The following is a 26,592-nucleotide window of genomic DNA, read 5'->3' on the forward strand; positions in this document are numbered from 1 at the left end:
GTTTCAGAATTACTGACCAAATTATTTATACATTCTCCATACAAATAACTTTATTTGCCTTAAATACACATTTGTGGTGCATTCTCAATTTGTACCCAGCATTATGTACATATGTTGCTTTTATTGGTTATCATACACAATGGCATGATGTTCTTATTTACAGTAGGAGCACAGATGGAAAAGACAGTTTATCTCCCTCTGAAATATATATAGTTATGCCTTGTCACTCACACTGCTCCACTTTCCAACAGTAAGTTTTGCATTTTGTTGTGTACCAGTCCAGTTTAGCTGCTAAATACAGTTTGGGTTACAGTCCAGCTTGATACATATTCTGAAGCTGTACAACAGTGACTGCATTGCATGCACAGTGATTGATCAAGGCTTCTTCAATCGATAACCACTGTAAACCTAATATACGGGTCATTAAAGTTAAAGGTTAATTTAAACAGATATGTATTTATAACATGTTTGGTGAGAGTATAGGCAATACATTTGTTCTGTACCTTGAAGTATACTTCAGTGAACACTAAGCCCAGGCATGAAGTTGTCACTTGGTGCACAGTGCACATAAGAAAAGCAAATCACAGATGACTTGCATAAATCTTGAGACCGCCTGACCTGGACTAATTTGAACACCCACTGATTAATTCCTCTCCAGTCACAGGACGTGCTACTTTACACCCAGAAGAGGTTAGCAAACCTGTACGAACCTCCACAGTGCATAGTTTACAATAAAGCATGCTGAGAGTAAAAAGGTATTTACATTCTGCTTTAGCAATGAAAGAGGCTTGCTGAGGCTACTCTTTTGTGCCATTATTGCTTTTCTTGATAATAACATAAAAGGTCAAATGAAATGGCCTATCTGAATGGTCAGTGGAGCTGTGGTGACCAGATTGATCTAACATTTCAAATTTAATACTTGCTTTTAAGTAAGTTTCTCATTGAATCCCTATTACCCAGTGGGAAACTGAAGTGATCCCTTATGATTATTATTTCACTTATTTATCTGGTGGAACCACTATGCCGCCAACTGTATTTTATTTTCGCCGTAACGAGTAATCCTAGATCTGTGCTCCCATCTACTCTGACCAGACATAACAGCGATTCAGTAACATCATTTGATTTGTCATTTGTTAAACAAAGTCTTTTTTAACAAAGGAAATGAGCGAAAACAGAAGATCAAACTGGTCATTTATACATTTATACATATTAAGCAAAAGAAAAAGAAATCAAAGGTTTCATCTCAGGCACATGTGGTAGAATCAAACTAGATGTCAGCATCATCAACTCATGACTTCACATGTCCCTCTTTGGGTCAATCAACAGTACAAAGGCAGCAAATGAGAAGATGACAATGTACGGTGAAAGGGAATGTTTTCATGTGCAAAACTGAAACAAAATAAGTGCATGAAAGTCTGGTTTGTGTAAAATAAGTCTCCAAATCAAAATCCTGAGTGAAACAACATTGGCTTGTGTCCCAATCTCTTCAACAAAAAAAAAAAAGAAAAAGTACAGAATTAAAAAAAAACAACCTAAAATTCAAAGGCCCCATATTTAGTGGCCTTCCGTGAAAGGCAAAGACATTGAGGGAAATCAGAATAGGAAAAGCATATATCTAAATACCTCTCAAAAATGGCTAAATTCCACTTAGCTATTTAAGTTACAGGCAACCGTGTGCTCCCTCACTGTCACAGCACAGTAACCTTTGTGCTTTTCCTAAAATGACAAGTCAAAATGTCTGCTTTGAAAAGGGCCTATTGTCACAGCAGGGATACACACAGATCACAAATGTTTGCAAAACACATCACATTAAAACCAGTTCAAGCCTAAAAGACCACTATCCATCCATTATGTATGCTCCCCGTTTCCATCCTTTTACAGATATTATAGCATTTCAGTTGATTTGCTCACATCGAACTGTTTCAGCCACGGAATCAAAAGGAGAAAAAAAAAAAAACACTATAAGATTAAGATTTCTAAGGTGAGAACTGACAATTAGATTTCCTTTGATTAATGCTGTTTCAGCCATACCTGCATATAACACATTCATTCCACACCAAATTGAACACTGGCTTTGCTTTTTAGCTTTTGCTAAGATTTTAAGCACTTTTAAAATATTGCTTTAAGCACTTAAAGGGAAAACTAGAAACTTTTGATTTGTTGCAACTTGACGAGGAACATTCAAAATAACCAGTAGGCATGCTAAGTGTGACAACACTTGAATCCCAACTTGAGAATCGATCACATTTGGTTTTTAAAAAAGGCTCAACTTGTCAACCTCACTGAATCATTGTTTGACTGATGTTAGTTATTGAGGAAGCAAAAGTACTGTAACTATGTAACACGGGGACATGAAGATGATAGGATGAGGACAGGACGGCTGTGAAGGAAGGCACAAGGTTGAAGCTGGTTCCCACAAATGGTCTCGTGTCAGTTCTTGTTACCAAACCAGAAACCGCTAAAGTGTAAAGAGGCTGCTGGGCCACTGCCAGTGATGAGGGACAACTTCAACATAAATGTAAAGGAAGCAGCAGATCAAATGACAGGAGTGAGGTCCTTCCCACTAAAGGTTCCCCCAAGTGTTTGGAGGCGGGAACTGGTCGACGTCACCGGATTCATCGTGAGATTTGTCCCCCAAGTTGAATGTTAGTTTGTACCGCAAACGTACTTTTTCCTGAAATACGTAGGGACAAAAAAAAAAAAAAATCAAATTTGTCAATTAAGTACAATCTCACTAATTAGTGTGGGTTACCTGAAGCATTTGGCCCAATTTCAAACATCACAGCTAATGATCTGAATCTGGAATATGTTCAGAAATGAGAGATTTCAATATCTGGTCATGTAGAGTACCTTCTGAGGGTTAGCCAATAGCAGAATTTGTGTGATGGCAGCTGGAGGCAGGATGGGATTGAAAGCTGGGAGCTCAGTGCTGGAGGGAGGCTGTAGTTTTACTTTCATCACCTACACAATGTACATCCATTAATACAGCATACAGCAATGGAAATACATTTTGAATGTGCAATAAAAAAAATATAGTTTTCAACTGACTGAATGTCAAAAGTATATGGTGGCATTCTAACCACTAGGTATGACTCTCGTCAACATAAGGAGCAGACAACAGGAAACCTACTTTGGGTACAGCTGCCTGAAAGCGGATGTTGGTAACAGGAATGGGGGCTGAGGACAGCATGGAGATGATCACTACAAGCACATCAGGCCGTGATGGCGGACAGTCACGGGCAAAGGTGAACAAAACCCGGAGGCTGCGTTTGTCGAATACAGTCACTGGTAATAAGCTGCCTGAAATAAAGGTGCAAAAACAAAGGGAAAATCAAAACATCATCTAGAGAAATAAAGAGAAATCTGTATCCAAGACTACGCCTGGCGTCGTTGCTTGTGCTTACTAGGTTTGATTAATTCCAGAGGCACCGTAACGTCAGACAGGGAGATGTTGTCGTAGGGGTCAGCGGTGTTTAATGGGCCTTTTTCAGCAGCTGTGAGACTGAGATTAGAGAGCAGGAGTGTGTCGTGCTGCTCCGAATGGGTGGATGCATTTCCACAATTGGTGCTGGACTTAATCTGGAGATCTCTTAAAGTGACTTTGGATTGAGGCTGGAGTTTATCCCTGCAAGGAGAAGAACAGACAAATTCTACAGCGGTCGCACACATGTTAAAGGAAAACATTTCAATCACATAAATCCCTACATTACAGCTATATTACACTTAAATAATGCTACAGGTTTGTAAAAGTTTAGTGGATAACATTTGTGCTCAACTCAAATATCTTCTACATGTCATTTCCCTCACCATTTGACCTGCTGGCTCTCTGGAGGTAGGGACTGCTTTAACAACGTCTTCCCCAGCAAGTCCAGCTCCTCCATGGCTTTCGGAGGAGCAGTGGAGCTGCTTGCTAGTGGAGCCTTCTGTGTTCGGATCACGGCTGGGAGCAACACTGGTGTTGGTGCAGATGGAGCAGAAGATTCTGTGCTATCAGAAGACTTAGAAAAGAAATAAAGGGTTAAAGTGTGTTTTATGACCGCATGGGAGGAGGATATGATACACAGGGACAGTGTTCATAAAGTCACTATGTGCAGCGTCTTTATGTGATAATGGAATATTTTATTTTTATTAGTAGTAGAGACCATTCTGAAATTTCCACTGGGTGGTGCCAAAATTAAAAGATTACAAATGCTGGTTTCAATATGAATATGTACACAATTATTATCCAAATCGCACCTGAAAACTTGTCTGTGGGTGGCAGTTTTCTGTTACATTCAGCCCTAAGAAAACAGAAACAACAATGGTGGTGATAACATTAAAACGCATTACAAAATAACACTACTTTTCAAATGAAGAACAATGCTTATGTCAGAGTTTCTGACATGTTTGGCTAAATGGTAACTGCGAAATGGCTGCGAATGATTGTGGCTTATGTTATGTGCAGACTACAACCATTTATACTGCTGACTTCATCTGTTTAGGCTTTCTTAAAATGCTCCACATTTGTGTTGATGTTGCTTGCAATGAGCTGTGCTTACCCAGCGACATGAGTTCATCATCCAGGAGGCTGATGCCTGCATTCTGAGTCAGGGTCTCTGTGTTGGCTGAGGCATTAAGTCCCATCAGGTCGACAAGAGCTGAGCTACAGCTGCCTGATTTAAACAGAAAACACCTGTGCTGTTATACAGTATACTACACTGATTGGTGTCAAATGCAGTGACCGTGAAAACAGAAACAACTACCTGGCTGTGAGGGTGTGGTTGTGTCATCTTTAGCCACCTCCTCTCCCTGCACCAGCTGCCTATACAGATTGATGACCTGCGTCAAGCTGTCATTGGCCTCTAAAATATCCGCTGTAAGCAGAAAATTAATTAGCAAACTGCTTGTTTCAGTCTTGAGCTAAAAATTTGTAAAGACAATAAACCTTCCGTAATGTCTTTATACAACGTGGCACACTGTCAAAGTCACAACATCAGCAAACGTACCTAAGGCTTCGTCATTGTCCTCTGTATCACTTGCTAACCGGAATAGCGTAGGCCTCATCTTTTCACAGCGCTGGTAAAGATCCTGCAATAAGAAACATGTCAAAACACCAAAACTACACATCTAGTGGGTGTTACATACAGATTATGGGGACTGCAGCTGCAGCCTGTTTCAACATGCTGAGCTCTGCAAACCTTAATGAGCTCCCGGTTGCTCTGGGAGCAGTTCTCATTGCTGTAGCCCTCCAGCAGCTGGCTGAGCAGGCTGACACTCTCCTTCACCTCCTGGATGGCGTTCACTCGCTTTGATACCTTCTCCACGCGCTTTTGATCCTAAGAAGAAGAGTGATGTATAGAAAAAAATTTACGTTTGTGTTCTTTTTGTTATATGGATATAACCATAATTAGATTAATTAATTAATTAATTAATTAATTAATTAATTAATTAAGCCCAGATCATTCCTCTTTTTGACTTTGTGAACAACCTGCGTTTGTTTTTGGTTTTTTTTATAACTGATTTTTAGGAAGTATTTTCATCATATGCAATGATGATATGATTTTACTGTATGATCAAAGATGCTGTTTCTATTTACTGTAGCCAAGCCTCACTGATATAAAAGGAGTGGACAAGATCCTTTGCAGAATTGCGAGTTTTAGCTAGGTGTACCTAAAAAAAAAAAAGTGTAAAGAAATGAACACCACTAGCCTCGTCACACCAAGGCTTTGAAAAGGTCTTGAGAGTGTGATTCAGGTGCATTAATATCATGATGCAACATCATTAGGTGTGTACTCTTTTCGTTTTTCTTATTTCTATTGTATATAAATGCATGTGAGATCACACACTGCTGAGCACATTTGGTTAACAAAACAGATGACTCACCTCCTGGACCATTTCCTTAATGAGCTTGTTTGCCGCTCTTAGATCTTCTGGCTGGGTGCTGTTCAACAAGCGAGACAGCATCTGCAAAAACAGGAAGGGTCAGATAAGGAAAGAAAAGAGGAAGACAGTTTGTGAACTGCTGCTCCCTCAACAATTTTCCCAGGAGTTTCACCTCGCGTTTATTTGTTTACACAAGATTTTCATGGATCAGACGGGAACGACAACCAAGTCCTTCTCTTTGTGAAGCTATGTGATGTGGTTTGTGCTTCTTTGTCATACCTTGGATTTCTCCTCATCCTCAAAGATGGCACTTTTGGCTCTGGGTGGAGGGGGTGGTAGCGGCTTGTCATCAGGAAGGACTGGATCCTGCTTGACAATGCCTGAAAGAGGGCAAGGATAAGAACTTTTAACCCAATAAAAAGGCATAATCTGTCAACAGCATAGCTCCTATTTGATATGTTTCTACAATACACCAAATACAATGAGCAGTCACAGATCATTAGTCCCATCTTAGTAACAGTACTGTCAGAGGCATGTGATACAGCTGTTATGTTGTCCTTGACACTTCTTCTACATACGTACGTAATTACTTAAAAAAGAACCAGCAGTATTATGTCAGACATATATTTATGACATTTGATTTAGTGCACAAACATAATAAAAAAAAACATAAGAACAGTAGGAATGTTATGCTAGTTTTGACTCCAATAGAATCAGCTGAGCATGACTAAGTACATTAGTCTCATGCTTTTCTCTCATCACCATAAAGAAAAGGAGAAGTGATCCCACTTTGTACAAAACATGACCTAAACCAATAAAAATATCAAGTACCAAAGGGAAACAACAAAAACAAAATAGCAAAAACACAATATCAGTAAAATATGGGAACTAGAAACAAAACAAAACACAAAAAGCCACTATGTGGTCAGTGTGTGGAAAGACACATCACACATGTGGGAAAACATGCTGCTTTAAACCTTTGGTTTGATCAGCACCCACCCTGTTTTTTCAGCATCTGATATGCTTCTGCTATCTTGGTCTCATCTGGAAGCCTCACTGTCCAGCTGTACATGACTTCTAAAACCTTCTTCTTCACTGGCTCTGGAGCCCGGGCACCCAAATACTGGAAGGGAAGGGTAATAATCTGACACAAGGGTTTTGTGACAACAGTTCCAATCTGACTACTGATATCAGTATTTAAATATTAGACATTGAGAGCATGCTTTCATTGTCAGAAGAATATTACATGTTCCAAAAAAACTGAAAGCTTAATTATAACATTGTGTTTATCTGCAATGCTTCATTCTGCCACCAGACCACCTCTTAAATCTAAGCGGTGTGATGAAGAAATTAAGTTGTTTTTTTTATGTGTTCATCAACATGTGTTCATCATTCAAAATTCTCACAGATATTGAACTGCAGCAGTGACAGAATATAGGACTACAATCATTACCTTCGGTGAGACCACCTTGATGAGTTCATTGAGAAAGCGAAACTTTCCCACTTCACTGTGAAATCGTTTCCCACAGTTCTTCATGCATGTCTCAAGAACCTGAGAATTATTTACAGTTGGTTAGTTTTACATTTGTACAGAGAAGCCTTATAAAAACAAATGACACATGGCATGTGATACAGACTCTTCTAGACCTTTACACCCACCGTAAGCGCCTGCATAGCCTCCCACTCCTGAGGAGACTGGATTTTATGGGCCAGAAGTCTGGTTGCAAGCTGTGGGCTAATGAGTATAAAAAATGAAACAAAAAAAAAAAGTAAATAACTAAAACTTGAATATTTCAGTTACATACACGTGTAATTTCAGAATGTTTTAGCAATGCACTCTAAAATTGTACTTTAAATTTAATTAGTAGTTGTTTTAAGGCTAAAATGAATGATTACTGATTAATCTGTTGATTCTCAAGTAACCATTTTGTCTATAAAACGTTGTGGTGTAAAAAGGTAAATTATAGATTCTAGAAGCAAACAAAAAGATATTTATAGATGTATCTCATTCAGAACAAGAGGCCAAGTGCTATACACACTGTACTATTGCTATGATTATGAAATATGCTGTCGCTTATAGGACAAAAGGACAGCAAAACCCATCCAGCTGTAAAAGCTGTGAACCTGTTTGGAAGTCAGTTTGTTTAGATTCATCATCATCATCATAATCATCATCATCTCACCCTTCTGGTTCATCATTGAGCTGATCACAAAAACCCTTGATACTGTCCCAGTCAGTCTCCTTATTTAGAGGGTTTGTGGCCTTGTCTGTGTAAAAGCAAAACACAGAGTTAAATTCAGCATCTGCTCAACATCTAAACTTTAAAACCGCTGCATGTGTTAGTCAAACTTTCCCCAGGTAATGACAGGTTATAATGACAGGTTATAATGACAGGTTATAATGACAGCTCACACAGGGGTTTTCACAGTACAAGTCTTTTTCACCCCTGGGTGTTTGTGATATGTGAAGTAGTGGTTTAGTTTGGAGGAGATGAATGAAGTTCCGCTTTGTGACAAAAATGTCTGGTTGAATCCCGAGGTCACAGCAGAAGTGGTTTGCTCAGCTGGCTGGTAAGTCAGCAGCTAGCGTTAACGAACATACCTTAGTTTATTGCACTAGCTAGCACCCAACTGGACATTACTTGGGGTCTCACGTTTAAATGTCACGTCTGTGTCACTAACCTTAAACTGTGTGAGCTCAAAAAGAGACCGCATCTGACCCAACAGGAAACATTATCTGACAGTTTGTTCCTGTCGTCCACCGCACTTTGACGTGATTGATTCGATCTATTGAGCTAAAAACACTATTCCCTAGAGAGACTAGCTATTATAAGAGACGCGGGTAAATTTACAGTGACAAAGTACGATCGCACCCCTACGCCCCGCTTTACGTTCAAGTGTAACTGTGATACTGTAACATATGAGGACTTACTGATGCGAGACTGCAGGCTGGCCTCTTCTGGAGGCGCCGCCGCCATCTTTCGGGAATTCGAAGTGTCGCTATCGCGTGATCTTTGTAAGATATCGCGTGAACAGCGGGACGGGGCGGCGCAGCTCCCCCTGCAGGTCAGAGGAGACACGACAACGTGACACCGAGTGCTGGTGTCAGGGAGGGAGGTTCGACACAGACACAGACAGAGACACAGACACAGACAGAGACACAGACAGACACACAGACACACACAGCTCAAGTCGGTGCAGCTTGGATGGTTTCACACTGGGTGCTGGGCTGCTTCATTCTACGTTCATTGATTGGGATGTTTTTGTTTTGTTGCTACAAAGAGGGCGTCGCGGGTAACGGATAAACAGTCAGTAACAACAGACTGTGTATCCAGTGCGTTGCGGTCACTGCATCATCACAAACTGTACTGTTTGTGATCCACCTGAAGGAGGAAACTATCACCTCTGTGTCGAAGGAAACTGCAGCATCGGCCGGAACTGGCACCGCTCACCAAAAAACAAGCCAACCTGCAAACTGCAGACGGGCGCTAACAGCAGGCTAGCGTAGCTAGTTAGCTAAGTTAGCTAACTTGCGTCAAGAACTTTGTTGGCAAGCTAACGTTACCGTTATCAGCCCAGGACACCCCCCCCCCCACCCCGTGACTAACGGGGTAACTTAGTCCTGGTCAAAGTGCTGTTGTGCTGTCGGAATAACTCCGCTCAGCAGACAAAGTGCGGACAAAATGCACGCTGTTGCAAAAGTGAACTTAGCTCATGTCTAGATAGCAAGTCAGGCTAGTCTGTGAACGTGACTCACTGGCTGTTAATGAATGTAACGAAGCGCCGCATCGGGTGTTGCCTGGCTGTCCCCTCCTCACCGAAACCTCGCTGATGACTCGTTTGTGACTGGAGAAAAGACTTTGTGTTGTCTTCCGTTACGCCTGCGACAAAAAAACATCGAGTTTATCGACGAGGATACTTGGATTTCTATGACAGTGGTATGATGGGATCTCTCAAGGCTCTCCAGGAGTGGTGTCGGATACAGTGTGAACATTACAACGATGTGGAAATAAAGGACATGGCAGCGTCCTTTCGGGACGGGTTGGCGTTTTGTGCCATAATACATCGTTACAGACCAGATCTGATGTAAGTAAGCCGAAGTCGAACAGTGTCACATTGGTACTGAGTAACTTAGATGGGCTAAAAGGTCACTACAGTGGAGAAACAGTGTACAGTGGTTTGACGTAGAGGGAACTACTTGGCCCCTGTGAGAGCTGAACACACTGTACATTGTTGAGGACTGTTTTTGTTGAACCTGTAATCAGAAATGGATTATGTTAATTCAATCAGGATACAAATACAGAGCAAAGTCAGTGGCCCAGTGGTGAAATCATATCTGTTTTAGCCCATTCTGTGAGAAGTTTCATGAGATTATGTAAAACACATGTCAACAAAGACCTGTAGGTTTAGATGTATATTTTAAGCAGAAAGCCTTTTTAATTCACTAACACTACATCTACCTGACTGAGTATGATGCGATTTCACTTTTACATACTCGTGCAACAAAACATGTCATGGACATTGCATGTGTCAGTGTAGATGTGCATCTATTCATATTTTTGTTCTCTGGATGTTATCACCGCCAAAATCAGCAGTAATAATATTTGTATGGACATTGCGCAGTGAGTGAGAGGCCAGTGTGCTGTGCTTAACTCAGACTGACAACCCATATCCTGACTGTGACCACACACTCTCCTCTCTGCATTTTCGACCAACACACTCTTCACAGAGGCCACTGCAAGACCACAGTATCTGTGCAATTTAAAATCAGTTATTATAGGGAGGAGGGAGTAATGACTGCCAATTTTTTTTTGTGGAGACTTCAAAAATCAAACACTTGTGAATTTATATTTCATAACTCATAAAAGTGAGTTCTAGTAAAAGGAGAAATTGTGTGTTAATCAGTGAGGATGTGTATTTAGTAATCATGTTTACTACAGGTATGTTTCTAGTTCTTGTGTGTCAGCATAGGTAAATCATTTGGTTTGATAAGTTTCCATTATTTTCAGTGTGATAATGAACGTACACAGAAACACTGACCTTCATATGACTCATGCAGGGCTGTGAGGAAAAGCACTACTCCTACGTAGCATTATGTGGCTGTGTGTGCAGCTTAGCGAGTAGAGCAGGCTGCAGACAGCATCGGGCTGATGGTTCAATTACTGCTGAAATAAAACAACAGGCCTTGTTGTTGTAGGAGGTTTGTGTAAAACCAGTCGGTATGTTATGCCCCTCCTGTGTGCCAGGGGGAAAAATGTGGTGTGATGGAATGATTTTAGACAATAAGCACCTTGCTCATGCTGTTCACCTCTCATGTGGTCCAGATTTTTTTGGAGCAAATTGGACTATGCTTGAATGGTAGTAAAGCAAACATTCACTGGGCCAGTCACTGAAGGACAAGTGGAAAGGAGTACATGTGAATACACTGCACAGCAGGGAAGCTCAGAATGCGGCAATAGACAAATCCAAAACACCCAGCTTTTAAGTTCTTCCTCTTCGGCTGATGGCCCAGCATGCCTCTCGGTTCAGACTTCTGTGTAGCTGCAGTGGCCCAGCCGAACTCCCTCTGATCCAGACAGACAGTCTGTCAGGCTAATCTTCAGCTGAGACCTCTGGCTGTCAAACTGGATTTAGCCTAATGCAGGGAACAGGCCATTGTAGTCCTGCACTCTGTGTTCAATGAATTCTCATCAGAACACATCACTTTGACGAGAGACTGTAGTACCACAGTAGGCCTCTTCTGAATTACCTCAGCTGAGAGCAACTGTCACTCAACTCGCTGGAGAGGAGACTAGATATGGCTGCAAGAAATCATCCACATCCTAGTTAACCCAAGTGCATGGCAGCGTGCAGTAAAAACGACATTTAAACTAAGCAGTGCATTTTGAAACTTTCTCATGTAACTTAGCAGTGTAACTTTGCTTTGTTTTTCTGTGCCCTATCTGCATCGAAGTGTGTCTAAAAAATGTTTTATCTCACCCAGTAATTTACAAGCTCCCTTTTTGACTATCGCAACATCATCTAATCCAAATTTTGCCTACTCCGGCACATACTTTTTCTTCTGACTAAACTATATTTAGCAAATATCTTCGTTCACTCATGTTCTGTGGGTTTTTAAACGGCTGCCACACACACACACACACTTCCTCAGCAGTCCTCTTTCCCAAAATAAACCTGAGAGTGAGCGAGAATCAGTGTCACAGCAGATCAGGTTTGCAATTCAGATCACACACTGCGCTCCATCATCTGTGTCAGCGTCGGCAGGCACCGTCTGTACTGTGAAGCTGGAGAATGTAAACTCTCTCTGTAACTATTTTTGTAGTATTTGGATAAGTTGCTGCAGTTCCATCTGTCTGTGTTGGTAGATCTTACAATGTTCACTTGTTTTGACATGATCTTGGTGTTTGAGCTGCTGTTCTGTGTATTTGTGACCATGGGAACTAGATTAGAGAGAACAGAGCTCACTTTGTGCGCCTCTAACACGGAGCTCATTCACAGGGTTTCGCCTTCTTGAGAGTTCCACATGGTCTCCACAAGCTCTCACCAGGGTTGCTGTGTTTTTTCCGCCATACTGTTGTCCTAACGACTACACACTTGTGTCAGCCTACATTTACTTATGCACATAGCCACACTTTGATCCCAGAACACCTCAGACATTTTCCAGTTTTACTGCAGGATGTTTACTGGTGAGAGCCAGGCATAAGTTCCTCGCTCAAGGCATTTCAAAGCAGAGCCTTGTAATTATCAGGCCATCGCTGCTCTTTAGTGCAGGCTCTTCTTTACCTTTGTCCTTCCTAAATTTTCACATCAGGCATCATTTCTGTATAGTTTAGGACCAGTTATCTGCTGTGTTATCTGGGAAGCTTAACAGCTCACCATTTCTGTCATGCTGTCAAGCCAATAATAGCATTGATGGTTCATAGCACAAGTAGAAATATGTCAGGAAGCTAAATACAGTCCTGTCCTGTATCAGCATGGCTCTTTATGATCTTCTGTAAGGGCCCTTGCCCAAAAGGTACAATGAGCTGCAGCCGTTGAAGGCTGTAATTGAACAATACCAGCTTGCACACTAAAACATATTTTAATGTTTATTTGAATGTTTAACAATTTTTGTCCTCATCATTCCAGAGACTTCAGCTCACTGTCTAAAGAGAATGTCTACGAGAACAACCGACTGGTGAGTAATTTAACGGCTGTATGTTTTCAGGCTCATGCGCTGTCATGGGTGTGACTTCAGTTTACGTGCGTGTCTGTGTGGAGAGAAGGTTGTACTTGCCAGAGCATTCAGTGAATAAGACAAATTCTTGACCTAAGCCCGTGTAAAGAGGATTTAAAGTGCAAAAACGCTGAATTTGCTTTATGTTACAAGTACATTAAAACCAAGAGCCTTTCTTCATATTTTCCACGTTGTGCTTTTCCACAACACTTTTCTACTGTAAGTCTCCTCATTTTCAGTCTCAGCCAAGCTTTGGCAGCTCGTTGCCACTGATTACATTATTTTTATCCAGCAGCTTTCAGGAAAATTGAGGCAGTTGACAGTAGCACCAGAGACAAACAGATCACCTGGGTTTTTATAAATAAGTGAAATACTTCACAGTATCCATAAGGCCTGAGCGTCAGTAATCCCTGGCTGTTAATACAGAGAAGGAACAAAGCTTCAAGGTCAGATTTTACTATTTTAGAGCCAGATGTTAGTGTGACACATTTGTTCATGGATTACTTTTCTAATAGCTTTTTCATACAGAAGACATCGGTATCCTGAATACAGGTTCGGCCTGTTGTTTGAGGCTGATGTCTCATCTCTTCCTGTCAGTGTCAAAGACTGCAATGTGCACCTGCACTTCTTCATACATTTTTGCTAAATTCTATTACACTGAATAGGCAGCTACTATAAGTGTCAGTTTCATTTCCTTCTGTTTGTTCACACTCTAGCTTGCCTATAAATGTGTGCCTGCTGTTTCTATTCTCTCTCTCTCTCTCTCTCTCTTGTTGTTAATCACTTAAATGTTTACATAACTCACATTCAAATAAAGTGTTATCCCTAATTTGCTGTAAACGGCATAAGGGCAGCTTGGGTGACATATTTAACCTGCAGTATTGTATCATTCTGAAGGGAACTATGACTCTACATAGCATACCGGTGTTTGGTAATCTTTGTGGTGAATCAGCAATACGTCTTCCGTCCAGTGCATACTTTCTCTATTAGTTTTCAGTGAATTGCAGAAAAGCAGGTAAACCTAAAGAAGAGAGTACCACTAATCTGTAAAGCAGGTTTTTTTTCATTTGTGAGTGCAGTGCATTTTGATTAATTTAGGTTTAGTTCCACATTATCCATGTGTAGGATTAGTTGGCCGGATTACGTCTGTGTTGTGTGACTGTCGGTGATTGTATGTGTGCTGTTATGTAACCTTACCTGCGCTTAAGAGGAATTTTTCATTTGAGGACTGTCTGTTACATTATGAGACACTAACTGATGTTTTGGCAACATAATTATATTAATCAGGGCATCAGGTATCTGCTGGTTAGTGGAATATTGCAGGTGTCTTGCTTTGTTGAAAACATTCAACAGCTACATTCTCACGTCCTGTTTCTGTATGTTTACTTGGAAATAAGTAATTGTATTTCAGTTAAAACCATGATAATATTGACTAAAATGTCATATGGGACTCTGGGGCACAGTCATCTAGTTATTCATTGTTTTGACAGCTTCATTAAAGGGTTGGTTCACCTTAATCACTAAAAACATGCATTCCCATTTGTCCATGGTATGTAGCTTTGGTTTTATTTGCCCAGGTTTGAGTAGGTTTAAGTAATTCATGTCTGTTACTTAAGATTTTAATCCCTGATATGAGCAAAGTGATAACAGTTGTAATAATCAACCAAAGCATTGTGCTTTGGTTGATTATTAAATTTTTTTGCATATATGTAAACCCTCCCTTTACTCTTTTCCCTCTCCTTACTGCCTCTTTTAATATCCTCCTTTTCTCTGTCTTTGCCTCATCAAAGGCGTTTGAAGTGGCCGAGGCAGAGCTGGGGATTCCCGCCCTGTTGGACCCAGAGGACATGGTGTCTATGAAAGTGCCTGACAGGCTCAGCATCATCACCTATGTCTCTCAGTATTACAATTTCTTCAACAATAAGTCTCAAGGTAAGTACACTGCATACCGCTGGCTTTGGACTTGACTTGTTATTGTTCCCATACGTTTAGCAGGAATAATCCATAATTCAATTGAAGAGTGTACTTCCTCTCCCACAGCAAACCCGCCTTGCATGAAGAGGCTGAGTTCCGCTGGTCATATTGAGCCAGCTCAGAAAAGGCCTCCAACCCCTTTGGAAGACAAAGTGGTTGAATCTCAGGTAAAAACAAAACTTGGCAACAGAGGAAGTGGAGACAAACATGACTTACTCTTATGCATGTGTTTGAGTATTATTTTAAGGTGGATTTTAATCTCTTTTAACTAAACTCTATGAGCATGATATATACATCCCTTGGTATTAACAATGGTGTCTTTTTGATGCCTGAAATATTTTTGTATTATCGTATTCCTTGCAATATCTAATTCTGCATGTGCTATTTGGGGGTATTAACTCATCTGGTCTGTACAATACAAATCCCATGAGGCCATTTAAGTACAACAATGTACAATATCCACATGTGTGTTTTATAATTAGTTCTTCCTCATATGGGATTTGTGTTGCACAGCAGGGGAAAACCAAAGAGACAGAGGTAGAGTAAGTGTATAGCCTCTATATCCTGTTTCTCTTTCTTTCACATGCCTACAACTTCTTTCCTTCATCCCCATACTCCCATGCACTGGCATCCTACTCCACATTTTCCACTTCCTCCCACCCTCTTCAGATGGAAATTCATTCCACCCCGACCTCTTCCTGTTCTTCTTCCTCCTTACATCTGATCCCTCCTCAACTCTCTGGTCCTGAACCTAGACAGTAGGAGGTGGGGTGGGGGTGGGCTAAGAGGTAAAAGCAAAACAGTTGGGTCATTTTTTATTAACAATTTCTTGTACATATAAAGACTAACATTGTGTGCCAAGATTGCAAATATGCTGCTTCTAACCTTCTAATTTACTCAAAGCAAACCAAATACAAATGCGTAAAACAATATATCAATATTAAGCATCAATCATATGCCAAATTTGAGACTTCCAAAGGAATAACCTAGCTGTTCAGATTTTTTTAAATAATAATAGTACTTTTTTTATCACGACATACATACATACTTTTGTTAAGAAATTTATGTTTTAAACTGAAAAAGAAATGTAGTGTTGATCCACATACATCAATCAGTAGTAGATGTTGCAGAAACTAGAGAGATGTAGCTAGCTAAACAGAATGAACAATCCACATCCTCAAATCCTGACATGCGTATCTGATCTCCTCCTCCCCCATTACTCTCCATCTCCCCTGCTTTCCCCTAATGTCTCTTCCCTGACCCCTCGTCGCGAACAATGTCCTGGTCACTTGCACTAGCTGAGCCAGTCCGCGCAGACAGGTGTAGCAGCATTTGCAGCGATCAAGCGCAACACACTCAGCAGCACCTGCGCCGCCTGCCAGAAACATGTCCACCTGGTGCAGAGGTTCCTGGTTGACAGCAAGCTCTACCATCGCAACTGCTTCAGGTGAATACTGCAGCTATGGCTCCCGACAAGTGTGTGTTTAACAGCTACGAGTGCACAGTGCTGTTGAGGCCTAACACATTTCTTAGCATGCAATGAAAAAAACTTTAACTTTTAATCTTCTTAATCCTTAAGATTTCAGTTTGTTTAATTTGTCAGCACCCATGGTTGTCATGGTAACAGCAAAGATGGTTTAATACTACCGTTTCCACAAAACTGGGGATGAGAGAGTTCATCAGAGACCAACTGGTTTATTTATTTACTGAACAGTCACATTTCAAGAAAATCCTAAGGATTTTAAATTTAAGAGTGGAAAAAAATTTGGATTTGCTACCAAACAACTACTGGTATCAAACAATTAGCATGTAAAAATTAATAGGAAGAAATAAATAAGATTCATGTCATTTAAGTGTTGTATCATTACCTTTTTGACATGACATTTTTTTTTTCTGATTATGATTTGTTGACTTGTTGAAGGTCTTACTCTCCTCTTGTGTCTTGTTTTGTACTCTCAGGTGCACAGAATGTCACAGCACTCTGCTTCCTGGATCCTACAAATTAGAAAGTGACTCTGGCTTGTTGGTCTGTAAACATCACCTTACACGGCATGCTTTAGCCAGTCAGAATGGCCGACAGGACCTTAGTAAGAAACCAGTGGCAGATCAATCTGCCAGCACTGGTTGCAGCACTATTCCTCACACATTGCCCTCTGGAATGGACCAGGCAGAGACTCCTTCTCTAGTGAGCCAAACAAATGACAAGTCCACCAGTGACTCTGTTATAGCCACTCCTGTTACAACAAATGAAGCAGACTCTTTGGAAAAAGCAAAAGAGATGGAAGGTGGAGAAGAGACAGAGGAGAAACCACGTCCTTCTTCTCCTCCCAACCCTTTTGATGACAGCGATCAAGAGGAGGAAGAGGGAGCGAAAGAGGAAGACACTCACAAATGTACAGCCAATGGGGACCTTCCCTCATTGACACATGACAGTCATCATGAGGGCCCCAGCCGGCCTGTCCCTGCACCCCGCAGGGTATCTGAACCCACGCCGCCTCCTCGCCCAGCCCCTCGGGTTCGGCTACCTCGTACATCAGATGGCCTTACAGTCGGTGTGTGCTTATTGCAAAAAATAAATGCTCAGAAAGTTAAATATGTGTGTTAATGTTGATCCTCACATTTTAATTCAAATCTCAGGTGAACATCTGAAACCTCCAACTCCCCCAAAACCTCGGGAAAGATCACAGTCTCCTGGAAGGTAGCTGAATTTTGTTGCCTCAGTTGTTTTTTTCTTTCATTTCATCTACCTCCATCGTATGACTGTACTCCTTCCCTTTTACTACTTGTTGTTGTTGTTGTTGTTGTTACCTCAGTGACTCTGGTTGGCTGTATTTTGTTGTCTTCCCTTCTGTGACCCCTCCATTCCTATCTATGTATCTCACTGTCCAGCCTGTCCACTGGCACCCATAAACCCAAAGACCCACCTTGGCTCGCCCTGGTTCAGTCAGAGTCCAAGAAGAAGAAAGCCCCTCCCCCTCCCCCTGCAGGACTGGCAACCCCTCCCAACACAGGCTCTCTGTCCTCTCTCAAAGGGGAGGGCTCCAGACCCAGCACACCCCCTCCGCCATCCAATCCATTTGATGATGATGATGATGAAGACAATGAGGTAGAAGAGCAAGAGGGGAGCGAAGGAGGTACGATTCCATCCACAGCGGTCGCCACTCACCCATGGTACAGCATCACCTCAGCAGCTGACACGACAGGTACAAACAATCAGCCATGTGGAGCAAGCTCATCCCAATCTGGTAGCCCCGAGAGTGTAAAGAGAAAGAAACGTCCAGCACCCCCAGCCCCACAGCGACCTGCCGGTAACCAAGGTCAGTTACAGTTTCCTCCTTGGTCATTACATTACATCAATGAAGATCAACATTTGGACATTTATTTAGATTTAGTTTCAGATTTATTTAGAAATGGAACTACTATGGCATTAAAGTGAAATTTTTCATCACATTTACCACATTAGCTTTCCTGTGGTATACCACGTCCTGCATATCTGCTGAGTTCATCAGCGTAATCTTGCTTCACAACAATGCACAAGAGTCAGTACATTATTTGAATAAATTTTTTGCCTCTCAGGATTTGTATGCTCACTACGGTTTGCTTTCTGCTGACATATATTGAGAGACAACAGATGCAAATGTCACATCTAGAAGCAGCTTCAAATCGTTTACTTTCTCTTTCTATATTAAGTAACTATGATAAACATCTTCACGCTGCATCAAATTTAAATAAAACACAGCTGAACTAGAACAATGATGAGAAGGTTTGAATATAGAGCTAACAGGATGGAAAGAATAGCCTCTGTCTAAACAGTGATGGAGTGAAATGAGAGAGATGACGATGCTTATTGTTCTGTGCTCTTTTACCCACCCTCCCTCCCTTTTTAATCTGTCTCAACTGCTTTGATTCCTGCTTCATCTCTGCTCTCTTTGCTCTTTTTTTTTCCACTAAAACCTTTCCTCTTCAGTTTTCCCTCACTCTCAGTCCTCCTCTTGCTCTCCCTCTCCAGCACTAAGTACAGAGAGTCTGTCCTCTGGCTCAGACCACAGCTCCTCCCAGCCCCCCTTGCATGGCAGCATCAGCAGCAACCAGGAACACGCCTTCTCCAAAAGCATCTCAGAGCCTTCCATCTGTTCACCATGCGACTCCGCCGCCTCCCCTTCCTCTTCCTCTTCCTCAACCGAGCGTCTGCCTCATTCTTCACTAAGCCCTCACCCTTCTGCCATGCCATCAAATGCCAGCTCAGCTCCAGCCACCCCACAGACCAGTCGCAGCTCAGAGACAAAATGGGCCAGAGCACCTCCTCCACGACCCCCAGCAAACCCCAGCCCACTGGCCACTAAGGCTAACCAATCCCACAACAAGGTAAAGGGGTCCCCCACCAACTAAAATCCAATACAAAGAAATAAAGTTTATACTTCATTCTTTATTCTCTATACTTCATACTAATTCAAGTTGGGTCTCTTTTCTCATTTCAGAGGATCTGTAAGGAGAATCCATTTAACAGGAAAGCTTCTCCTTCTCCTGCTAAATCCATAAACAAACCGCCAAAAGGCCCCCGTCCTGCCAGACCCCCAGCCCCTGGACATGGCTTCCCACTTATCAAACGCAAGGTATAAAAACTGAATGCAGAATGTGTCCGAAAATAGAAATGTTTTAAATTCTTCGTGAGACACAGAAGTAATCAAATGGTCCATTGTGTCCAACCCTCTGTTCAGGTGCAGTCAGATCAGTACATACCAGTGGAGGATATCCACGGGGAAATGAGTCAGCTAGAGAAACAGCTGGACGAGCTGGAGCAGAGGGGAGTGGAGCTGGAGAAGAAGCTAAGAGACAACCCTAATGGTATCACATTGCAATGCTTTTGAGAGAGTACAAGTGTGTTTCCATTGTAGCATGTAACAATTCCAAGTAAATGTTTTCAAATGTAATTTTAAATTGCAAACATATGAAACCACCTCCACATGCCGTGATCAATTGTATTCAAAAGTGAAGCATTACTAAAATAATAAGTAGCCCACAAATGATCTGTGACAAAAAGCAAAACAAGTCAAAAAGCCTGAAAAACAAACTAATAATGCATCTGTTTTACGATTTGACAGATGAGGACGAGGAACGCCTGTTGGTGGACTGGTTCACTCTGATCCATGAAAAACACCTTTTAGTGCGACGAGAAGCTGAGCTGGTCTACACGTACGTTTGCAGGCTGCAGCCAGAGGCAGATCATTCAGTCACTGTGCCTATTAATCATAACTCCTAACATCAGTGGAATTTAATTAGACCTGTGACTCTGATACTAAAACAGGAGCAGGGAATTTTGCTGCAGGAATGTTTGAGAACTTTCTGAAACAATGAAGAGGAGACTATTTAACATGCTGTTTGTTTGTTGCTCACTGCAGGGCGAAGCAGCAGAACCTGGAAGAAAGGCAAGCTGATGTGGAGTATGAGCTGAGGTGTCTCCTCAACAAACCAGGTGTGTTTGAATGGGTTCGTGTTCACTTTCTGTAAGTAGCCAGTATACTCCAAACTTTCTGGAAATCTGTGATTACATACAACGGCAGATTTACAGTACCAACTGGTCAGTAACATATTCCTCCCAGAACTTATTTTGGAAATGGTGTGTGTCTGGGTCATATCGACAGCACAATGAGGTTAAGGAACCTGATGACATTACTTTAAGAAATCATCTTATTGGAGAAAGCAGACAGTTATAAATTCTAATTTATAAATGCTAATTCCTAGATCAGACAGGATGTGCATTTATGTGTATGATTACTGTTGCACTACTGTTTCTTAAATCATTTATAAACCCTCTGAACACCTGCTAAGTGCTTGTGCTTTTATATGTGCTTCATAATTACTTGGTCAATTCAGATAGTAGATTAATAAATATAAAGGGCCTTGAATTATTCATCATCCTTCTCTCTTTGATCAGAGAAAGACTGGACAGAAGAAGACAAGAGCAGGGAACAGGAGCTAATGGCTGACCTGGTTACCATCATTGAACAGCGCAACCAAATAGTGAACAGCATGGATCAGGACAGGCAGAGGTAATGTAACAGCTCGTGGTTATTGTGTAAATCTGCAGCTACCGAGAACATAAAACATGTGAGGTAATCTAACATCCGTTTGTCACAGGGAAGAAGAGGAGGATAAACTTATGGAAGCCATGCTGAAGAAAAAAGGTAGAATGAAGAAAAGCTTTAATTTCTTGCAGATTTAAGATTCTTTAGATGACAGCATTCACAATTTGAAAAAGTCAACTTCACATTCTTTTTTTTCTGAGTGTAGAACATATTTGAACATTGACTTTAATTTTCTTTATTTTATCAGACTTCCACAAGGACCCAGACAGTGACCAGCAGAAGAAAAAGGGCGCAAAGTTCAAACCCATCAAGGTGCTCAAACGGCTGAGCCATAAAGGAGAACCGGGCAAAAGCCACAGCCCTCACAAGGAGAAAAGCTGACCAACAGTGACATTCCCTAAGAGGATGTAAGACTATTCTAACAAGACTAAGGCAAATAAAAAAGGATGTGAGAAAAGAAATACTTGGGTCAAGACTTTGCAATGACATCTCCTTAAACTGTGTTACTAATGACTTCAAGTGAGATCCAGAAACTACTTCCTGCTCACTTTGTAGTTGCTGCTTCTCCAAAAAAGTTTCTTTATTGACCATTTAATGACCACAAACTACTTCTGTTGCCTTGGTGTGTTGAATCACGGTAAAACAAGTGCTTTAAGAGCTGATGTATTTTTGTAAGTTCTCTGACCTGTCAAACTAGTAAAGTGTAGGGTAGCTTTTTAAATTACTGCACTACTTTGTTGTATGTTCTAGCTTCACTGTACCCTCATTGCACTGCAACTCTTCAGGCCTTTTTTTAAACAGTGGCGTGATTACTTCACTTTGATGGAAGTTAGTTGGATGCAGTCTCATCGCCGACAACCGGGAGTTTTTTTACTTTGATCTTGACTCCTTGAATACCTGTCTGCTCCGTGTGGTCAAAGGTCAGTAGGTGGATGTCTGAACGTTTGATGTCATGTCTGGTTTGAGCCTGTGGTGAAAGTTTTTTTTTTTTTTTTTTTTTTAATGAACTCTGCTTTAAAGTTCCGAACATCTACCCTTGAACTCCTTAGTCACTCATTGATATCATAACTTATCTAGCTGCTATCTTACAACTGTAGCCGGTTTTGTTTTTAGGTTTTTTTTGTGATGGTGTCATTTGTGTAAATGCATATCATCAAACATGCATGAACACAGACAGTGTTTATGAGTGGGTGTGACTGGAGATTTAGAAAATGAGAGATGATTTTAGAAAGATTTTATTGAAGTACAGTTGTCTGTTAGAATGTTTTATTAATACGAAAGGTCACACATGCAATAATGAATATAAGACAAGGCAGATATACAGTATTTTAACAGCTGGAGCAAAACATGTCCAGTGAACAGTTTAAAACAATTGGGGAAACTGAATATGCAATCATTCATTCTTATTTTACTAAGCCTTTCTGTATTTCGCCTTAAAGCTAAAAGGACAAATGTGTCACTATTTACAGTTTGTATGAATACCATTTATTTAATTGCCAATGTTGACGAATGTTATTTGTTACAGCTGATAAATGTCGTTTACTTGTTCTGACCCTGTTTTGTCATGTAAATTGTCTGTTTGTCCTTTGTTCTGTGCCTGTCTTCCTGTCCAGCTAAAACTAAGGGCTTCTGTAGTGTTGTACATTGTCATAAGCCAGCAGCAGGATTATATCAAATACTGACACTGGAAGGCAGAGGAATAAAATAAGTTAATGCAAGTTGTTCATGTCTGTCACCACTTGACAACACAACACAGTTTCATCAAGCACAACTGCTGACAGCCTGTCAGCTGTAACCATTATTCAGGCATCAGACATTATTAATTTGCACTAAACCCATGCATAATCTGAACTTTTCATGTGAAATTCTGTTGAATGGTTATCAGCTTTTATTGCTTGCACCTGATTTCCAAGAAATGCATTCCATCAGTCAGCATCTCCACAGTTATCTCATCTGTTCTACACTTGACTCTTTCCTCTCAGATGGTGGTGCATCCTTCTTGGAAGAACGGGCCTTATCCAGAGTCTCCAGTTCTCTGATTTTCTGGATTTGATTCATGGCACAGCACAGATTTTAAGTGCATTTGTGTTTTAAAGTGAATGAATGATACACGTCTTAGTTTGTAAGGAATCAGAAGCTCTTGCAATTTTAAGCATTAACTGTTCTCCCCATAACTATACTTAATATACATGATAAATCAGTTGAAACCAAAAAACCTATCAAAAAGCTTTTTGGAAATTTAAAATGGCTTAGTTCAGACCGTAATTTGAGCAGTTTACCTGTGATATCTCAGTGTTAATGATGTTGATGTACTTCTTTTCCTGACCCAGAGAGGCCATATCTGCTAGGAACTGCCTTCTTTCTTCAATCTCATCCAAAACTACAAAAGAAAAACATATTAATGTAGACTGTTACAGTAGTTGATAACATAACTTTTCATTGTCTGCAGTCAGCCTTACCTTCCTGATATCGGTCTCTCTCCTCTGACAGTTCTAGGTTATGACATGCAGCATTTGGAGAAGATGGAGGTTTATTGTGTCCAGTTGACAAGATATTCTGAAGCCTCCTCTTCTCCTTCTCTAAGTCACCTAAGGTGAAATGGAGAAAGAATAGAGGTGACAAGAAAACAAAATAGATTACAAATGATTGTTTAAATGTAGTCAAGAATGACCAACAATATATACCAATATAAATGTTTGCAATATTGGCCTGTCAAAACAAAAATGCAGAACTTACGTGTAGGACCAGGACAGAACTTTTCTCTAACGTAGCTGTTCCCAGAGCGACAAGATTCAGCGCTGCGTCTTTGAGGCTTGCCTAACAGGTGCCTCTGGACAGATTTATCGGTTTTAGGCTGAGGGACAGAAGCTGACGATGTGGGGTCAGGGGCCAGTGGCAAAGCTGCTCCGTCTGTAAAGGAACAGTTTATAATAAGAAGCTTCTAATAAGAGTTTCCCCATAGAGGGAATAGTGCAGTAGCAGCAAGTTCTTACGTATTTTAATTAGCACAGTGCAAATGTGTGGCTAGCTGACATTTCAGTGTAAGGGTGGGAATCATCAGAGGGCCCCTATTATTATAATACCTTTGTGCCACAATATGCTATTTTAGCAATATGTCATATGCTGAGTGTTGCAATATGTGATGAGCTATCTTGATTACTATAATTGAGTATCACCAAACTACCTCTCCCAACCCCTCATCCAAAGGCCTCAAACTTACTCTTTAGGCATTCATTGATCTGCTTCTTTTGGAGGGTGGTGAGCCTTGACTCCTGCATCATTACTAGGCACAAGGAGAGAGCATGATGAAAATACACAGCACAGAGTGTATACACTGGGAAACACATTCACTTCTTTATAACTGCAACCACATACACACAGTCAACTCCTCTTTGTATGTCCCACTGGGACAGAACCATTCACCCCTTCATATCAAGAAGTACATCATCTCACATGTCAGCATGTCCTGGGTCTCCTTGCTGTACTGTGTGGCTCTGGGATTGTTCCACAGTCCCCCACCAGCTCTACTCTGTGAGGTCGTCTCCATCTGTAACATTAAAGATACAAACATAGATGTTATGTGAATGAAAAGGTAAATATATAAATGAGTTTTCATATACTGAATAATTTACAGCCCCTAGGACACTATTAGTTTACATAATGATGAATGAATGAATGAATGATCAATCACTTAAATTTATTTTACATTAATATGGAAAGACACTTAGTTTCAGGGCTTTAACTCCACCTTAGAGCTAGAACTGTATATGTAGTAGCATATTAATTACAAAAAAAAATAATAATAATATTTCCAAAATGCGTCACACAAAAACAAAATCCAAAATGCGCCAACTAAAGATATAATAAGTTAAATTCACGATGTTTTAGAGAGTGATTTTACACAACTTAGACGCCGTTTAGCTAACAACAAAGGGCCTATTTTAGCTTAGCTTAGCCAGTTTCGTTTACTCTGGCTAGTTAGCGCTGTTGATAAGTGGCTCACACGTCGTGTATGATCACTAGTTGACTATACACGAAAAGAAACGCATTAGACGACATATACGTTGACAAAAAATCAAAGGGACTTACTGAAACACTTGTTTTTTTATCCCAGTTTTCTCGCAGACTTAGCATGAGCTAATTTCGATATGTCCTCTGGTTCAACCGAGTCATGTTGCCATAGCAACCAAGTAGCTACGAGTAAATTCAAATCAGGTTAAAGCAAAAATAAGATGTTTTGTTCTCATTTATTTTTTTATTTTAATTAAACAAATTTCTTTATCTGACAGCCTACTAGAAAACAACAGTATGATTGGATGCACCGTTCATTTTCTCACTCGTTATTTTTAAAGATGCAGCTGCACTGACACTATTTGTCCACTAGATGGAGACAGACAGTCGATGGTTCATACGAGCGTTTATTATTCACACTCAGGATCTAGATTATATTATATATTATATTTTCAATTGATGACACGAAATTAAATTTAAACCTTCTGAAATATTTCCTGTTCCTCTGCACGTTTCGGTTACAAAGTTTCACTTTTCCCAAAAAATCCAATTTCTAAAAATCCACATCAAATCTCTAAGCCTCAAAAGAATTTTATAAGTAATATTATAAAAAGAATGAATAGGTATGGAAAGGATGTAGTGATTACATTAAAATAAAATAAGAGGCTAATAATATTTAGATGGCTATATAAACACAGTGGTGATGTGATTCTATATTACACAGGGTATGGCTTCATACAGCACACGTTATTCTAGTGATTCACTGTCATATAATAATGGATTATACGCACAAAATCACAAGTTCATCAAATGTCTGTAGCAGTCATCTCTCTCATCTGTTGTGAAACTGACCACCACAGTTTTCCGTGTGTGTAGTCATCACTCAGAGGGAAAGAGAGTCTTTATCAGTGGCGGGCTAGTCATCTGCCATCAGCAGCAGTCAGACGTCCATTATCTGTGTGAAGACAGCAGCCTGCTACAACCCCATGTCAAAAGATAAACAGCAGAATATAATCACCTTTTACACACAGGGCTTCTCAGAAGTTAGAGCCGCATGTGCTCACCGGAAAGCCAGAGACCAACCTGTGGAGTTCAAACCAGAGTGTTAGAACTATTAGTGGTGAGATCCCAGTAGAGAGAATGAGCTCACCCCTAAACCTGAGTCATGCAAAAGTATTGCAAGTTTGTTTATCAGCCATGTGAAGTTGATTATGTTACTCTGTTAGTACTTATTTGTTTCCTAAATTCACATTAAAGGCCTGTTAGTAGATATTTGATAAAATGTAAACCCAATCATTGTTTAAATGAATATTACCTGCAACATGTTTTTCTCAATTCTGCACACTATATAATATAATGTAAAATGTCAGTGTTTTGTTTTTGTTTTTGTACACTTCACCGTAATTACGCCAACAGTTACTATGTGCCAGAGCATGCTTCATT

The 26,592-nt window shown here is 40.6% G+C and overlaps 3 protein-coding genes across 6 annotated transcripts; 1 reads left to right on the top strand and 2 right to left on the bottom strand.

Annotated features, from left to right (window-relative positions):
• Positions 1-101: 101 nt before the first annotated feature.
• Positions 102-8,881, bottom strand: LOC113161668 (ADP-ribosylation factor-binding protein GGA1-like). Its single transcript, XM_026359424.1, has 17 exons — positions 8,795-8,881; positions 8,046-8,130; positions 7,522-7,597; positions 7,316-7,414; positions 6,862-6,985; positions 6,142-6,242; positions 5,863-5,943; positions 5,178-5,315; positions 4,986-5,067; positions 4,743-4,853; positions 4,539-4,652; positions 4,237-4,280; positions 3,808-3,998; positions 3,405-3,625; positions 3,131-3,300; positions 2,851-2,961; positions 102-2,674 (listed from the first exon to the last, which is right to left on the bottom strand). Exons 1-17 carry the CDS (start codon positions 8,838-8,840, stop codon positions 2,564-2,566), a joined length of 1,905 nt encoding a protein of 634 aa, XP_026215209.1. The 5' UTR covers positions 8,841-8,881; the 3' UTR covers positions 102-2,563.
• A 105-nt stretch (positions 8,882-8,986) lies between these two features.
• micall1a (MICAL-like 1a) lies at positions 8,987-22,876 on the top strand. 2 transcript variants are annotated; one of them, XM_026359422.1, is made up of 16 exons: positions 8,987-9,948; positions 12,991-13,039; positions 14,869-15,010; positions 15,119-15,219; positions 16,351-16,499; positions 17,012-17,604; positions 17,690-17,750; positions 17,942-18,369; positions 19,062-19,417; positions 19,531-19,665; positions 19,771-19,897; positions 20,155-20,245; positions 20,452-20,525; positions 20,988-21,102; positions 21,191-21,237; positions 21,386-22,876. In XM_026359422.1, the coding sequence occupies exons 1-16, from the start codon at positions 9,803-9,805 to the stop codon at positions 21,517-21,519; spliced, it is 2,748 nt and encodes a 915-aa protein (XP_026215207.1). In that variant the 5' UTR covers positions 8,987-9,802; the 3' UTR covers positions 21,520-22,876. The 2 variants fall into 2 exon arrangements, with proteins under 2 accessions (XP_026215207.1, XP_026215206.1); XM_026359421.1 differs by having other exon boundaries at positions 19,020-19,417; positions 21,386-22,873.
• On the bottom strand, positions 22,099-26,237 carry c1h22orf23 (chromosome 1 C22orf23 homolog). Of its 3 annotated transcripts, XM_026359428.1 has the most exons (8): positions 25,228-25,307; positions 24,592-24,685; positions 24,359-24,421; positions 23,875-24,048; positions 23,598-23,726; positions 23,418-23,518; positions 23,040-23,181; positions 22,099-22,822 (listed from the first exon to the last, which is right to left on the bottom strand). In XM_026359428.1, the coding sequence occupies exons 1-7, from the start codon at positions 25,270-25,272 to the stop codon at positions 23,083-23,085; spliced, it is 705 nt and encodes a 234-aa protein (XP_026215213.1). In that variant the 5' UTR covers positions 25,273-25,307; the 3' UTR covers positions 22,099-22,822; positions 23,040-23,082. The 3 variants fall into 3 exon arrangements, with proteins under 3 accessions (XP_026215213.1, XP_026215214.1, XP_026215212.1); XM_026359429.1 differs by lacking the exon at positions 25,228-25,307 and adding an exon at positions 26,168-26,237 and having other exon boundaries at positions 22,099-23,181; XM_026359427.1 differs by having other exon boundaries at positions 22,099-23,181.
• Positions 26,238-26,592: the final 355 nt, after the last annotated feature.

This window comes from Anabas testudineus, chromosome 1 (assembly GCF_900324465.2).
Source record: "Anabas testudineus chromosome 1, fAnaTes1.2, whole genome shotgun sequence".
Lineage (NCBI taxonomy): Eukaryota > Metazoa > Chordata > Actinopteri > Anabantiformes > Anabantidae > Anabas > Anabas testudineus.

Coding starts and splice junctions, on each gene's coding strand:
- LOC113161668 (XM_026359424.1), bottom strand. CDS start 8,840: ATGGCGGCGGCGCCTCCAGAAGAGGCCAGCCTGCAGTCTCGCATCA. Junction 7,415..7,521: donor AGGCTATGCAGGCGCTTACG/GTGGGTGTAAAG, acceptor AATAATTCTCAG/GTTCTTGAGACATGCATGAA. Junction 3,301..3,404: donor TCTGGAATTAATCAAACCTA/GTAAGCACAAGC, acceptor CCTTTATTTCAG/GCAGCTTATTACCAGTGACT.
- micall1a (XM_026359421.1), top strand. CDS start 9,803: ATGATGGGATCTCTCAAGGCTCTCCAGGAGTGGTGTCGGATACAGTGT. Junction 20,246..20,451: donor GAAGCTGAGCTGGTCTACAC/GTACGTTTGCAG, acceptor TGCTCACTGCAG/GGCGAAGCAGCAGAACCTGG. Junction 20,526..20,987: donor GTGTCTCCTCAACAAACCAG/GTGTGTTTGAAT, acceptor CTCTTTGATCAG/AGAAAGACTGGACAGAAGAA.
- c1h22orf23 (XM_026359428.1), bottom strand. CDS start 25,272: ATGCTAAGTCTGCGAGAAAACTGGGATAAAAAAACAAGTGTTTCA. Junction 24,686..25,227: donor ATAAAAAAACAAGTGTTTCA/GTAAGTCCCTTT, acceptor TTAATGTTACAG/ATGGAGACGACCTCACAGAG. Junction 24,049..24,358: donor GATCAATGAATGCCTAAAGA/GTAAGTTTGAGG, acceptor GTTCCTTTACAG/ACGGAGCAGCTTTGCCACTG.